Source organism: Curcuma longa, chromosome 11 (genome assembly GCF_044706935.1).
Source record: "Curcuma longa cultivar G26 ecotype Majalengka, Jawa Barat chromosome 11, ITB_CL_G26_1.1, whole genome shotgun sequence".
NCBI classification, from domain to species: domain Eukaryota; kingdom Viridiplantae; phylum Streptophyta; class Magnoliopsida; order Zingiberales; family Zingiberaceae; genus Curcuma; species Curcuma longa.
Window position 1 is genome coordinate 4,866,794 of NC_133871.1, and position 16,783 is coordinate 4,883,576.

Below are 16,783 nucleotides of genomic sequence, written 5' to 3' on the forward strand. Positions count from 1 at the left end.
ACCCTATAGAAGCAATCGTGGCCGTCCAAGTGTTTGACGATCATGCGGGCGCGAATCGCAAAGTAGAGGACGGAAACCCCGAATCCGCGGAACTCCTGAAGTAGCGACCGGCGCATGGGCAACGTTTCCGCCCACGAGTCACTCCCTGCGCCTTCCTCGTAGTTGTCGCCCGGGCGGAGGCCCTCAGCGTCTCATCGCGCCTGCGCTCTTCGGATCCATCGCCGCCGAATCCTTTTTTAATCCGTGCCACTGTCTCCTCTCGCGATCAAGCCCTAGATCGGTTCCACCTCGCCAAAGCAGACTGCGGATCCCGTTCTCCGTCCTTTTCTCCTCCTCTTCGGGGATTCACACTGCGCACTGGGGGGCTCGCCATGCCAGGTAAGCTTGAGTTTGCGAATGATTCTCTCAATTCGAGCTCCATTTCCTGAGATGAGAATTCTTCTGAGTGCGTTTCGGTTTAGTGTCTCGATTTTCATACGAGTGGTGCGATCTTTTCGGTTCCTCCTTCACTGGTGGGAATGATGTCTGTTTGCCACTTGTTAGCTTGGGATTCCACATTTTTATGTGTGTGTGTATGTGTCTCTTTTATTTTATAGTGTAATTTAGATCTGCTTCATTATCCTGTTTTTTCTTACATTCTTTTCCGCGTAAGAATTTGACGAATCTTTTCGACTTTGATGCTCACCAATAATCACCAATAACTGCAGTCATATATAGGAATATTTTGTAGTAGATAGTTTTCTTACCGGATATTCTACATTTACTTGTCAAGTAGCTTAGCTGTATTATTTGTCCGACTCTCTGTGGCCATTTATCTACTTGAATTTTCACTTATTTGATGGTATGATGGTGCAGGAATGTGGCATATGTGACTCATTTCGTCTTTTTCCTAAAGAACCGCCATCGCCTCACAACCTTAGACGTTCACAATGAGTTCTCTATCATTTTCACCCGCTGCCAGAGTTGGGGGAGAGAGGGACAGTTTTGTATCTGGATCGAATATTTTGGTCAGGGAGCAAATTCTTGGTTCTGATTTGCAAAAGTGTTCATTTTATGGAATTGGAGGAGCTACTAATAGACGTAGGTTGTCTGTGTCTGCGGCGAAAATTAGAAAGGGTAAAAAACATGATTATCCCTGGCCTAAGGTCATTGATCCAAACATGGAAAGTGGACACCTGAGTTATCTGTCACAATTTAAACCTCTGACTGAGAAACCAAAACCTGTTACCCTTGCTTTTGAAAAGCCTTTGGTTGAGCTTGAAAAGAAGATCACTGATGTAAGTTCTTTGGATTGCAATGTTTTCAGTAATTATTATCTTTTTATTTCATTTACATGGCACATATATATATCAGATTATGTAGTTGTGTCTTTGTTCTAGAGTTTAACATAAAAAAATTAGATAAAAACAACTATTCCTGGTATTCTATGGTTCTTTTCCACATAAATTGCCAATCTTGGTCATTAAGATTCAATTGCGAGGTAACCATAAAAATACCTTGGTAACATTAATTCAGTTCCCCAGTGCTAGAAAATATCATGGTAACCTAGTTAAGTGTTTATTCTCCTTCCTACTTACTTAGGTTGCTAGTTTTGAGTTCATTTTATTTGCATTTTGACCTTTTTCTTCTACTAATTAGTCTAAAAAAAACATACTTTGAAAAATCCATTCTATGATTCTTCCCGAGAAGACTCCTACCTGCTAATTAAGATGCATGCTTTCTCTTGATGCTTGGACAATTTTTAGTAGCATTTGGCTATTTCTATCCACATTTCATTCTAGACAGTTTTAACTTCGTTTTTCATTTTGTGACACAATGTTGAATGTGATACTAATATCCATGAGCAGTTAAATGCATCTCTAATGGATGATAAAAAAAATTAAAGAACATATGTTGAGATGATATGGATGGCTTCAATCTCGACCAATTTATTATATAATTAGAAGAGTTGAATCAATTAGAGTGGAATGTATAATGGCTAGAGGGAGATGAGAGAAAGCTTTAGTTACTTTAATAAACATAATTTAATCGATTTGATTATTACATGTGATATATCTTTGCATAGAGTTCAATGGAAGGCTAAGATTCACATATCTACATATCTGATCACAAATAGTTGGGACAAAAATGACATAATATTGATGATGATGACAATGACTATGATAAATGAGATACTTGCAGATATTCTTTTTTGCCCCATGTTATTCCCTCATACTCATTTATTACTTTTTTTACTTCCCTTTAGGTGCGCAAAATGGCTGCTGAGACTGGTTTGGACTTCAGTGACCAAATTAATCTCCTGGAAAGCAAATATCAGCAGGTTAAATTGACCTAAAATTTGAACATGCATCTTGGTCTTCTGTTTTGTCAACATTCTTGGCAAAAGATATGCCTAAAGATCTATTTTTTTATTTTATTTATTTATTTATTTTGGTAAAAGGATACTATTTTTTGACTTTATTGAAGATGATTCATAAGGATTTTTTACGTTGATTTGTAGGACTATTTCTTTACCCATTTTACTGTGAGCCTCAGTTTTTTGGATTTGACTCTTTGTTTATTAACTAATTTCCTTTGAAAAGAAATCCTTAAATATGTTGCAGAGTAGATGAGTCACTAAAACTAACAAATGTTTTTTCAATGGTTAATTGAGATCATGAATCTCTTCTAATAGCCTTTCTTTTTAAGAATCTGTATTTGGCTTTGTTCTTCACCTTTTTGCCTGTATTACATTGGTGGATAAGAAGCAAGGAAATTTTCTCATGTCCAGCAGAATGTATTCAATATATCCAGCATGTCGCTTAGTATGTATACAGAGAATATGGTGGATCCTATGATGATTAATTCCAGGAAACAATACATTGATCAGTTGTATCATGATCATTGATGAAGTACAAATGAACCTTCTTTCTGATATATCAGCTGATGTTGTTAATCAACTATTATCTACTCTCGACAATTTGATGCTATAAACTGGAATTCTGGAGAATATTACCAAAAAACGTTTTTGGTCATGTATTGATATCCATTCTTAATGTACTATTTTGAAAATTAGAGTTCAAGTCATAGGAAGAGAGAGATAATAAATTGTTAAAATACATTGGGTATAGCAAATTTAAGTTGTTTCAGATTCTGCATTGAAGCCTTTTTCAAACTTAGTTACCATCATGTTTTTGTAATGCACCCAATTATAGGATAATAAAAGGATCCTAGGTTCTTTTGTTGATTATTATGGCTTGGCTTAAAGGTTGTTAAGCTAGGGGAGGTAATGTGAAACATTAATTTCCTTTATCTTTTGGCCTGCCAATGATCATAAAACAACTATAAATATGCAGATTTTATGTCCATTTAATTTTTTTTGGTGATTTTGGGTTCTATAGACTATAATATTTCTCAATTAAGTTAATGTTATTTAACTAATTGACTTCGTATATGAACTGGTGTGATTGCAATTTAATGTTAAAAGAAGTGGTTATTGCATACTTTTTTATGTACAAGAAAAACTGGACTTCTTTGATCAAAATGAATTCAAGCCATATATGGTGGAAACTTGTAGGCCGTGAAAGATTTATACTCAAAATTAACTCCATTTCAACGATTGCATATGGCTCGTCATCCCAACAGGCCGACATTTCTTGATCACGTTTTGAACATCACTGACAAGGTATGCTCTTGAATTTTTTGCTCCAATTTCGAGTTTCCTATTCTTTGGTATGCAATGATCTGTGTGATAGCCTTTTTTTGTTTTGCCAGTGGGTTGAGCTCCATGGTGACCGTGCAGGTTACGATGATCCTGCTATTGTTACAGGTTTAGGAAATATAGATGGGAAAACCTACATGTTTATTGGTCACCAGAAAGGCAGGAATACGAAAGAAAATATTAAGCGCAATTTTGGAATGCCAACTCCACATGGGTAACTAAATTGATGACTGTCTTGTGTGTTTTTTTTCTTTCTAAATAGGCTTGCAAAATCAATTTTGATTTTCTGCTTGCTTTGTGTATTTGACATACTGAAGGAGTAGATAAATTGGTATTCAACATGTCAAGTCAATACATCTATTCTTAAAATGCAACAAAGGAACTATATAGCAAGGAGCATAACACAAAATAGCATATTTTTTGCCCATTAGTTTTGTGGACTTTGGATGGTGTTGCCACTTACTGAAAATGCTGGTTAAGTTATTTGTAAAATAACTCAATTTTATAGATTACACTCTTGCATCAATTGCTATGTCAACATTGGCAATTGGTTCGGCTAAGGATGTGCCGTGCTTTAGTTAGTTTGTTCTCTTAAAAAATATCCATTTTCCCATCTCAATTTCTATATTTGCCTTCCCATGGATTTGTTTTTCCTCTCTTCAACTTTTACAGCTAGGGGTGCCAAGATGGACCAATATGACAATTATGATCATTTAGGAGAATTTCAATTTTCAATCTATTTCTAAATAAAATATGTGAAATTGGACAAAATAGAATTTACGTTTGGGGGAATCATGGGCAAAGCATGTTGAGAGAATTTCTGGAGTTAGAATGTTTTGCTCTTCTTGAGAAAAAAAACTGTAGTATTATTAGACACTTTATTGTCCAAAGACAATCACCCCAGAGAGTTGCACATTATTTTTGCAGCTATCGAAAGGCCTTGCGCATGATGAGGTATGCTGACCATCATGGATTTCCAATCATCACATTTGTTGACACACCTGGGGCATTTGCCGACCTAAAATCTGAAGAACTTGGTCAGGTATCTTTTCTTCTTCTAAATTGGATTGTTAATTTTCCTCTTCATACTTTTCATAGCCAAATATCAAATTTGTTCAATAATTCAGGGGGAAGCAATTGCCTTCAATTTAAGGGAAATGTTTGGCCTAAAGGTTCCAATGGTCTCTGTCGTAATTGGTGAAGGTGGATCTGGTGGTGCTCTTGCTATTTGCTGTGCTAACAAATTATTGATGTTGGAAAATTCTGTATTTTATGTTGCCAGGTATTCTTTTGTTTTCTTTTCATTGCATGAAGGACATTCATATACAAGAAACGACATTTCTTATTCACAATTTCAAGAAAAACTGGATACCCATCGACACATTATTTAACCTGATATTTGAGGATCTAAAGATCGATCATTTCTATAGACCAAACTTTCCCATTTTCTTTGATAATCAAATGATAATTCTGGTATTATTAATAATACAAGATCAATTGTTACTCATGTTGTATGTCAATTTAGCCATCTAATTATACCTTGCATGGCTGTTTTTTTAATCTGTTTCCCATCGAATTTAGTTTGTTCCTTTTTTTGTATATAATTGTTTTGAAACTGTTACTCATATAATCATTTTGTATAGCTTGATTTAATATATTCACTACTAGTGTTTATTTTTGAGCAGCCCAGAGGCTTGTGCTGCGATTTTGTGGAAGGATTCTCAAGCTTCTCCTAAGGTACATTATTCAAGATATAGTTGACTATTTTATGGAGCATATAGCTACAAGATGGATTTAAGTTCCGCTTGTAGATGGGTTCTAAACCCATTGGTTATGGACTCTGCAAGCTGCACGCTGATGTCACTTAAACCATGATCAGTGTTTGCTACCTCGCCTGTCATGATATATAAAAGATGTGCATTTGAAGGCCTGGAAAAATTTCTCATTCTATAAAATGCCACAGTAATTAAAAATTAGCGCCGTAGCATATAAATAAGATAAAATAGCATTGATAAATGTATGTGATTTTTTTATTGCTTGTTCAGAAAAAGGAAAAAAATGAACTGCAAATTTTTTCCATAAAAGATTAAATAATTAAAATTTAGCACTATAGCATATGAATAAGACAACATAACATTAGTAGATTAGTGGCAGTGATTTTTTATTTATTTATATCACAACACTGCATAATTTTAGATTATTTTCATATAGAATTAACTAAAGAAACTAATAGAATTAATCAAACATATACTATTAGATTAAATTATTTTAATTAATTTTAAAATTGAAGAATTTTACTTTAATTCCATTTAATTTCATAAAAGATTAAAAGATTAAAAAATGAAAGTTGAATAATCAAAGTAGTACGATTGATTTGAAAGTTAAGTTCAAAAATATATAATAAAATTTAATAAAAAGTAATTCTAAAAAATTAATTTTATATTATTATTTTTATTATTTAAATGAAAAAATATTTTTTATTCTAAAAAGCAAAGCTAATATGTAATAAATACGAAATTCATTTGATTAAATTAGTTTAATTAATTTTATTGATAAGCAATCTATAAAATGTTAAGTTAACTGTGAAATGAAATTAAAATAAAGTTTACTTCACATAACTATTTTAAACTTTCAAATATTACTTAGTGATTAGTAAACACTAATATAATGATTGAATATTTTTATCAATATATTATATTATTACTATGTAAAAATTGAAAAGGATCAATATTAAAATCATTAAATAGTAAATAATTCATTATTTTGAGGTGGTCCAATCAATATAATTGACTGATTGAATGTAAAATTTTAGAAGGGTAAAAAATCAATAATTGATTCTATTTTCAATTTGCAAGTATATAATATTTTTTATTTTTTTATATGGTCTTTTTTAATTGAGATGATGATGACTAAATTATGAAATTGGTTATGTACATTGCTCATTAAAGGGGCAAACCGGTGCACAAAGTACCCTCCAATACGAGGTACCAGGAAAGAGTCTATTGTACACAGTCTTATTTTGCATTGCAAGAGGTTGTTTCTATGGTTTGAATCCATGACCACCAGGTCACACGATAACAATTTTACCGTTGCGTCAAGGCTCCCCTTCATAAAATAAATTATATTTTATTTCTATAACTTTTATTATTATTTACTTCATAGCTACAAGAGATAAGTAGTATCATTATGATTTTTATATTGATTTGAGAAATGTTTTATTTTAGATAAAAGAACTAATAAGTTTAGATAATTGTGTGTTTTAGTGAATGTTACATTTTAAATTAGAACTAAATTTTAGAAAATAATTTGAGTTCTCACAAATATTTAACCTGCAGATTGTGCAGATTAATGACTACTGTATGTATATATTCACATATTAGTATATAGTCTAACAACTTGGATCACTTGTTCAGGCAGCTGAAAGACTAAGAATCACACCCAAAGCACTACGTAGATTGAAGATTGCTGATGGGATCATCCCTGTAAGTTCTTGGATCTTTTACATATCCTTCTCTTTAGAAGTCTTATGCTGTTTTTCATTTAAACTATAATCAACTAAAGTACCTCATTTCTTTCTTTGAGTTCAACTATATAAGTTACCATATGGTATTGTGGTTTAGCTGGAAACATTCTACCACTTATCCAAAATGGGACGTACCAACTGAGGATGAAGCTATGCTCATAACTCTATGACGGGCTTCACCTTGATATATGTATTTTACTATTATGCACACGTAGATGAGCTTGCAGGTTGTCTTATTTAAATTAGATGGTGTGCTACATAAATAGTAATCGAACGAAATTGTGCAACAAGGATCAGCTATATCAGTGTGGCATACTTTGTTCTGAAGTGAACTATATTGAGTACAGATTAATACTAGTTTGGAACATCTCAATATAATTTAGGTAATAGAGACCTTATTCAAACTGAGCTATTTTCGGACTCTTGTCTGTTTCTTGAGCACAAATCTGAGTTTGTACAAGGGGGTGAAGATTGTTGGAGAACGGTCATCTTTGGCAGATTGCACTATAGTTCAAAATTCAAATCAATTCTCTCTCTTTTTTTAATCCAAAACTTTTTGAATTGTTAATTCTCAGTTTGCATCATTCTAGTTATCCTAACAAATGATAAAAGATTTGTTTAATTGTTCTGTCCTGATGAGGTTAGTGCTTCTACCGCTTCTATATACACAATAGAGTAAGCTATGATTGCTATCAGTTTGTCATGCACTATAGAAACTGTTGAACTGAGTTGTAGAATCAATGCCTTGGCAGAATAGATTTGAAATGCTTTGCTGGATATCATTTCGACTTAAGATCTTTATCAATAACAAGTGAGGGACAATTAAACATTGTTCAAACTGTTAGGAAGTTTAATGATACAGGAATTGACCGTTTAATTTCTCACATATCAGTGCTTAATGAATTATTTATGCATTCTTCTGTCTCCAATCCATGTGAAGTTGATTATTTTGATTTTTCTTTGGGTAATGGAATTAGTTATGTTTGATACTATTATTTTGCCAATTTTAACTATAAATTTCTTAGGATTAATCATATCCACATACAGGGATATGACTTTCCTGTTGAAGCATCAAAATTTTGATTTATTGCTTTGTGGACTGAATTTTAAAAAGCATCAGATGTAAAAAAATAAAAAATAAAAAACAGCAAAGTAGCAAACGGACGAACACAAACCTGAATGATATGAAGTGATAGTGCGATACTAGTTGTCTGCCAAAACTATTTCAGAGTTGCAGGTCGTTATAGAGGTGTTCCAATCTGAATGCTGATCACAAATTTTATCAAATTTAATTTTCTATTATTGCTTTTAATAAAATGTGAAAATTTTGGAGTTACTAATTCTCTTGGAATTGGTAAACGGTCATCTAACACTTCCAAAAACCTTATCTTTCCAGAACCAGAGACATTAAATCATTAGGTTGTAATGCTTTATTTCTGGACTGTTTTTATATATTTCATGAATGCATAGTTTATGTGAATTGGGTCTATTGGAACTTGCTTGTATCAGTTATTAAAGATATTTGACCAGCAGTTGAATCGTTCTCTGTGCTTGTTTGAACTAGGCCAATAAATCTAGTCCAGTCCACCTGTCTGTATGTTTGGGAAGTTTGAAACATATAAGTATAAATTGGGTCCTTTCTTTTGAGATAAGTTGTAACGAAAAAATCCATCTTTACCATAGTTGCTAGATGTGTTTTTGAATTTGACCTATAATATGAATTGACTGCTCTTACTTACCTGTTATGAACTTGGCACTTTTTCTTTTCTTTTGACCTATAATGTGAACTAACTCTTGTTACCTGTTATGAACTTGACATTTGTTTCTTTTGTTTCTCCTATCATTCTTTAGGCAAATGATTTTATACTGTCAAAATTTTTATTTGCCTTTGCCATATCGTGGCATAATCTTGTGCTGGCACCTGTTCCTGCATATATATTTACTTGTGCTATGATTTTATTCCTTAGGAACCACTAGGTGGTGCGCACTTGAATCCAACTTGGACTTCACAACAAATCAAGATTGCTGTCATGAATGCCATGGAGGTATATCAATATATACATCTTTTTGCGTCACTCAAATGTTGGTCTATTAATGCCTATTTGAGCAAAATATTAAAAGCTCTACCTTCAATTTGTTCATCATTTTCTCCATAACTGCATATTCAGGTGGTTTTTTGTTTGCGAACCAAACTTTTTTTTTTCTAGTCAACAATTCATCTCATTTGAGGTTTCCAGTAATTTTTAAAAGATCTACTGTATTCATCCAAAGTCTCTTAACTATTCTTAGTGTAACACTATCACAATAACTTGATGAGGTTGTTAATCTGTTTTGACATTTATATACAAAAGTTTTAACCTTTCCATTGAGTAGATGTAGATAGGTAAAGTAATTAGTTGATATAAATTAGTATTGAAACCTTGAAAAGAATTATTTTGTTACATCCAAATATTTTGGATTACTATTCAAATGAATAATAAATTAACTGGTGGCACACTTTTGAATAAAATGAAATCAGACAGAGAAATATAGTACTTGAAAAATCATATGATTGTAATCTGGATATTACTGTCACGATAAATATTTTCCAAGGAACCGCTCAGATTACTATTCAAGATGGAACTCTTTAAATTATTATTTAGAATTCTAGGTGAAGCTTTTAGCATGTATTGATTGTACTATACTACTATTCTAATTTTTTTACTGTATCTATTAGCATGTTTGAGAACAGGCAATAAATTCCAATTTCTTTGATAGGCAACATGGATCATCTTAGTACCACTGATTTTTTGTAGTACTCTAGTCTAATTAGATGAAATGTTCTCGTGTCAATAGAATCTTACCTTTTGCACCTTGTTCCATCATTGATGTAATGATACTTAAAAGAGAATTTTTGAATCTTTCGATTGCCATTTTGCCATAATTGTAGTTTTGTATTTATGGTTGACTATATATAAAATCATGAATTGAGTGGGTTGAGGGCTCTCTGACTTGCATTTTGTTCATCTTAGAATATATTATTTTTCATTTTCATGTTTTATATTATCGATGACCATGATCTTTTATGTAACTTCAGGAGCTTTCTGAACTAGACAATGATAGCTTACTTCACCAGCGATACATGAAGTATCGGATACTTGGAGGATTTGATGAAAGTAAACTTGTGGACCCAGTTAAGAAAAGTAGGATGAAGAAGAAGGATGTGAAGATGATACCAGTTGAAAAAAGTAGCATGGAGGATGTGAATACTCCTCTAGTTACAGATGGCGGACAGATTAAAATTGAAGACCTCAAAAAGAGGGCACGAGAAGGAAAGATCCTACCCGTTTCTGCCGAGACAATAACGAAAGTGAGGCAAGAAGTAGGCAAGGAATTGACAAATGCCTTCATTTCTATGGGCCTACATGAGGAGCTGGAAAGTCTTAAAACTGAATTATCCAGATCTCCTGAAACTATTGATCCAGCATTAAAGGAAAGGGTCAACAGACTGGTTCAAGAATTTAAACAACAGTTTGATCGCCCTGAATCTTTCCTGCAACTGAAGCAGAAGCTTAAAGTGCTCTCATGGGTGAATATGTTGCAGAAGCAGATCCTTGAAAAGAAAAGGTCGCAGAAGGAGAACGAGAAGGTAGAGAAGCTGAAAGGAGAGATCAATGAGAAGCTCCTAGATAAGATGAAGGCTAAGATGGAAGTCTTGAGAACGGCACGAACACTGGTGGCCGGTGGAACACTGTTGGATGCAGATCAGATTGAAGCAGTGGAGGCAGCGAAGGACGAGCTGATAGAGCTGCTAAAATCTGTGAACCTGGAGCTAGTTGGCTCGGGAACGACAAAATTGTCGACAGCTCCACCATGGGTTAGAAGCGGAGTTAACGAAGGTTGATGATGTGGTGATGAAGGAAATAGATATGGCAGTAGAGAAAGCTGGACTAAGGCACAAGATTGAGGAACTTAAGGCGGAGATTGCAAGTGGTTCTAAGGAAGACAAGATACAGCAATTAGTGAGTGAGATAAAGGAAGAAATTGCTGCGGCTATTGATCTGACTGAGTTGAGAAAGAGAGTTGAAGCTTCTGTGGGATCGTCCATTCAAGAGCCAGCTTATGCTGGTTGTGTGTAAAACTGGTGGCAGTTTCATATGAGACGAGTTATGTTGGAGATGCATGAGGAGATGATATTCCTTTTTTTTTGTCAGAAGGAACAATTAAAGTTGGTAATAAAAAGTTTGTTCCCAACTTTCCATCTCCAGACTAGTTGTAACATTTCACTTTGCTTAAATGACTTTATGAACTTGATGAACTCAGCTGGGTTCTGCTTGTACTGGCAGGAGCACAACTGAAACTCTCGAAACCAGAAATTTAAGAGCACTCGGATTGAAGAGAAGCAAAGATCAATAACCTGAAAGGTTGTGCCAACTTGAGAACCATACTTCCCGAGAAATTTAGCCATTTGCAAGTAACTCTTTTTGTTTTTTTATTAATTAAGATATTTGAATTGATTAATCTTAAATATATTTAAATACTAAGAGAAACTTTAACTGAGTGCATTGCCATTTTAGATTGGATTTAGGTATTTAAAAAATCAGAAACGTTACATATTTGTCGTCTCCTAGATCTTGATCAGATCTTCCCAAATTAAGAACTAGTGTTTTGGGATTGTATGGGCTATAGGAATGCTTGGTTTGTTTATTAGGACAGATTATAACCAAGCCATCTGAATCTTCTGGTCTTCTCTAAATTCCATGATAGTCCAGATTTGTAGTTTTAAGTACTGGTGTTCCGTTTCTCACGTAACAAGAGCTAGTGTGATATATCCTTATTCCTTGGCATTTCCTTCGATATCAAATCAAGACAAAAAATACACTATTAGAGTCCATACCAGACCACTTCAAGCACTAAATGGATTATATGGCTTATAGGGAAAGCAAAGGTCAACAATGTCGACTAGCTAATAAGATATACTTTAACGAAGAGAATGATTACATGATTAAGGGAAATCCACATGTCACGGACGACACAGAAGTCACTGGACGAGTCAAACCGACCATGCATGTGTGGACAAGCGGGAAGAGTGAGTGAGAACGTGCAGGCTAAAGCTATGAAACACCTGGCACCGCTCTCATGGATGCCTATGGCTTTGCCTCCCCCCATGTGTCCATCTAACCCAGTCACTGTCATAGCTAGCGATATCAATCTGTAGAAGCATCGAGGCTTCTCCTTTCCACTTCACAAATCTCTAGTATTCTCTCCCCTAGTCCTTAAACAGATAGTGAGATAGATCAGGAAGAAGCTGTGCCAGAGTACGTACCACTAGCTATGGGCGTCTTGGAGCTCGTCTCTGATCTATGCTCCCTCCCCAGCAGGCACGGGAAGCTCAGGAAGAAGAAGAAGTCGTTGCAGGTGAGACGAACTGTTAATTAATAATGGGTGTTATCACTTTACTACTGCAGCAGTAGTTAATTGTTCATGGGTGATGATCGATCAGACAGTGGAGCTGAAGGTGAGGATGGACTGCGAAGGCTGCGAGAGGAGGATTAGGCATGCACTCGAAGGCATGAAAGGTAATTAGCCGATTAATCCATTCAGTCGGTGTAAATGTGTAACTAGATGGTGATGGCGATGAGCGTGCAGGGGTGAGCAGCGTGGAGGTGGACCCGAAGCAGAAGAAGGTGACGGTGGAGGGATACGTGGAGCCGAAGAAGGTGATGAGGAGGGTCGAGCGGAAGACGGGGAAGAAGGCGGAGCCGTGGCCGTACGTGCCGTACGAGGTGGTGGAGCACCCGTACGCGCCGGGGGCGTACGACAAGAAGGCGCCGCCGGGGTACGTGCGGAACGTGCTGAGCGACCCGGAGGCGGCGCCGCTGGCACGCGCCAGCTCCACCGAAGTCAAGTACACCACCGCGTTCAGCGACGACAACCCCAACTCGTGCGCCGTCATGTGAATGTCTAAATCTATCTGCGTTCGTGCATGTAAATTAAAGAGAACTCCGGCGGTGTTTGTTAGTTTATCTAATTTGTGTTCGTTCTTTCAGAGGTTTTTTTTGGATGTTGTAGAAGTTAAAATTAATTCACGAACGAACTTAGAATTGGTTAAAAACCAACAATGCGATGAATTCTCAAGAAATTGTAATTCAATCACATCATGACTGCTGTTGTAGAGTCTTCAGCTCTATCTAAAACCAAACTTTTAGATTTAGGGAAGGCTCGTGACGTCGCTTTCGATTCAATAAAGCAAGATGATGATGGGGCGATGCTCCATAAATTAAGCAAAAGCAAAGATGTCGAGAAGATTCTCAAGTTCGTGGGTTTAATTGATCATTAATTATGCATTTTTTTGACAATTTAAAAGTCATCAAATAAATTGCCGCCAATGGTTCAGTCCGCTGCCCGTAAGATCATTTCCAACCTATATCATCAAATTTAATATCATTTTCACATCAAAATACTGCAATTTCAACACTAAATACTATTTCAACTCCAACCCACTCACACCATTTTACACCAAAAAAGAATATTCTATTTATTTTTATTCATTTATTCATAATTTAATTATCGATATATAATTTAATTTAATAATTAATTTATGATAATTATTATATTTAAATTTAATATTTTATTTATATTTAATAAGTTGATTTTTTTAATTTATAATTATTATATTTTTTATTTTTAATATTTATTACATAATTATTCAGACATAAATATATTTTAAAAATATTACAAAATCATACACAATTAGAATAAAATATATTACTAATATAAAGCAGCCAATGATACTTAATTAAAAATATAATATTATGAGAATTTAACATTCAGAATTACTATATTGTTCTCATATATGATCAATTAATGTATTTCACAGAGCAATATGAGCTTCTTTGTCTTTGATTTGTTTGTATCGAACTAGAAAATCTTCAAACTGAGTACAATCATCTATTGCTGCCTCAACATATGGAGTTGGTACTTCGAAGTGTTCCACAATTGATGCATTTAAATCACGTTCATCTTCAATTATCATATTATGCATAATAATACATGATGTCATTATATCATGTAAAATATTTTTCTACAAAAAACGTGAAGGTTCTGTAATAATTGTAAAGCGTGATTAGAACATGCCGAATGCTCACTCAACATCCTTTCTACATGCTTCTTGCTTCATTGCAAATAATTTATTCTTTCTACCTCGTGGATCATGAATTGTTTGAACCAGTGTTGACCATTTGGGATATATACCATCAGCTAAATAATAACCTATATGTAATGAGCAGGAACAGTAATACCTTCAGCAAGATTAGCAAAAATATGAGAAGACTCAAGCACATTAATATCATTGTTCGATCCAAGAAATCCAAAATACGAATGCCAGATCCATAGATCATAATCAACTACAACTTCTAGAATAATTGTTGGTTTTCCACTATGACCAAAATATTAAATTTTTAAGTTTTTTATTATATATGTTTTAAAATTAATTAAATAATGTATAAATATAATTATAATTAAAATATATTATAAATAAAATTTATAATAAATTAAATCATTATAAATATGCATAATAAAATTAAAATAGGGTGTTATATACATTTAATTTATATTTATAATAAATAATAAATAATATATTTATAATAAATAATTTATAATATATTTATAATAAATAATTAATAATTAAAATAATAATTATAAATTTATTTTTATTTATGATATTTAATAATATATATTATATTTATTTTTAAATACAATAATATATATTATTTTATATTTATATTTATTTTTAATTATATAATATAATAACAAAAAAATAAATAAATAAATGACATCATCAAATTTAGTATGCTACAGTGTATCATCAAATTTGATGATGCTACAGTGCATCACCAAATTGCATCATCAAATTTGGTGATGCACTTTGGGGTATTGGTTGGAAACAATTGGTGTAATTTTTATCCCAAATTTGGGTTTTTGGGATGGGTTGGAGTTGCTCTAAAGCCCTTGTACGCGTCGCTGATTCCTGTTCTCGTGCTTTAAAGGCGCGAGCAGAAGCGGAGCGAGAAGTGATCGAGCGGAATCACCATGTCGATTGTCGAAGGAGGTTAGCGTGGAGGTGGAACATGCTCTGGCGAAGGACTACGCGGACACGCCGCCGGCGCTGCTGCTCGACTTCCGCGAGCTCCGCCTCTGGTCCTTCCATCGCGTCCTCATTGCCACGCTCCTCTTCCTCTACGTCAGCATCGCCCGTCATCGGCCACAACGAGCAGAGCGCCGCCGACCGTTGCAGCGGCGTCGGCCTGCTCGGGCCTTCGGCGGCGGGGCGAACCGCGTTTCCTCCGGCTACTCCAAGGGCTCTGCCCTTGGCGCCGAGATCATCGGCACCTTCGTCCTCGTCTACACCGTCTTCTCCACCACCGACCCGCAACGCCCGCGACTCCCACGTCCCCGTACGCCGCACAGCTTGCGCAATCAAAATTTCGTCTTTTCAGCTCTTCCATAGAGGAAACGAACATTTTTTTTCTCGCAGGTGCTGGCGCCGCTCCCCATTGGGTTCGCCGTCTTCATGGTCCACTTGGCCACCATTCGCATCACCGGGACCAGCATCAACCCGGCTCGGAGCCTCGGCGCCGCCGTCATTTACAACCAGCACCCAGTGTGGGATGACCGGGTAACTTCGCCGGCTCAATCTGAAGCTGTACTTGTCAATTTACTCGCAGCCAGTGAACGAGCTTTGTTTATTGGCTGACTCAGTGGATCTTTTGGGTGGGGCCGTTCGTCGGAGCACTAGCGGCGCCGCGGCGTACCACCAGTACATCCTCCGGGCGGCCGCCATCAAGGCCCTGGGATCCTTCAGGAGCAACCCCACCACCAACTAAGCTAAAAAAAGAAAACACCTCTTTCTCCTTGTTTGGTTCCATAAATTGTGTGCTGAAAATTGGTACGACGGATCGTCTCATGTGGCAGGATAAGTCAACAGTCAATATGATGGGACAAGACAAGGTCAAGAGTCCATCTCCTTTTGACCGGTTGATCCAACTATAACCGTATCCAACTTAACTCCCACCAACTCGATTGAGTTTTCAAGGGTCTTCCAACCGACCCGAAGGTCATTCTAACAGCTCGACTATGCGCGGTCACTCTGTCAGCTGGACATAGATCAACCATTCTGCTACTTTATCAGCTCGACAGCTCTGTCCCTCAGTAGCTCTGTCAACTCAGCACAATTGGCTACTCTGTCACTTTGTCACCCAGCAATTCGGCAACTCGACTACTCTGTCACTTGGTAGTCCTGTCAACTCCATCACTCCATCGCTCGGTCATGCTCGACCACTCTGTTAGCTCGATCACTCTATTACTCCCGCAGCTCGATTATGCTCAACCACTTTGTCAGCTCAGCCACCTTATCACTCCTTCAGCTTTGCCATGATCGATCACTTTGCTTGGCCCTGGCCGACTCGGACCTCCTATCTGATTCTAACTTGAGTATGACTCCCCTTAGCTACCTTCGGCACTAGAATACAATCAAACGTGCAAACTCTACCACAGGGCTAAGGTGGTTACTAGGTTGTTAA

General features: G+C 35.7%; 2 protein-coding genes and 1 pseudogene across 2 annotated transcripts; all 3 read left to right on the forward strand.

Annotated features, from left to right (window-relative positions):
* Window positions 1-147: 147 nt before the first annotated feature.
* Window positions 148-11,712, forward strand: LOC141841941 (acetyl-coenzyme A carboxylase carboxyl transferase subunit alpha, chloroplastic). The gene is given in 12 exon segments (XM_074730146.1): window positions 148-378; window positions 856-1,277; window positions 2,246-2,320; window positions 3,557-3,664; window positions 3,754-3,914; window positions 4,628-4,742; window positions 4,828-4,982; window positions 5,386-5,437; window positions 7,114-7,182; window positions 9,191-9,268; window positions 10,300-11,076; window positions 11,078-11,712. Coding segments are annotated over 11 exon segments (2,202 nt in total). The 5' UTR covers window positions 148-378; window positions 856-929; the 3' UTR covers window positions 11,342-11,712.
* A 671-nt stretch (window positions 11,713-12,383) lies between these two features.
* LOC141841949 (heavy metal-associated isoprenylated plant protein 27-like) lies at window positions 12,384-13,251 on the forward strand. The gene is made up of 3 exons (XM_074730153.1): window positions 12,384-12,620; window positions 12,706-12,781; window positions 12,852-13,251. The coding sequence occupies exons 1-3, from the start codon at window positions 12,537-12,539 to the stop codon at window positions 13,160-13,162; spliced, it is 471 nt and encodes a 156-aa protein (XP_074586254.1). The 5' UTR covers window positions 12,384-12,536; the 3' UTR covers window positions 13,163-13,251.
* A 1,936-nt stretch (window positions 13,252-15,187) lies between these two features.
* Window positions 15,188-16,087, forward strand: LOC141837000 (aquaporin PIP2-7-like; annotated as a pseudogene).
* Window positions 16,088-16,783: the final 696 nt, after the last annotated feature.

Bases quoted from the DNA above. Each gene is read 5' to 3' on its own strand.
- LOC141841949 (XM_074730153.1), top strand. From the start codon at position 12,537: ATGGGCGTCTTGGAGCTCGTCTCTGATCTATGCTCCCTCCCCAGCAGG. The intron at 12,621-12,705 runs GTGAGACGAACT...ATGATCGATCAG, and splicing joins AGAAGAAGAAGTCGTTGCAG to ACAGTGGAGCTGAAGGTGAG. The intron at 12,782-12,851 runs GTAATTAGCCGA...ATGAGCGTGCAG, and splicing joins TGCACTCGAAGGCATGAAAG to GGGTGAGCAGCGTGGAGGTG.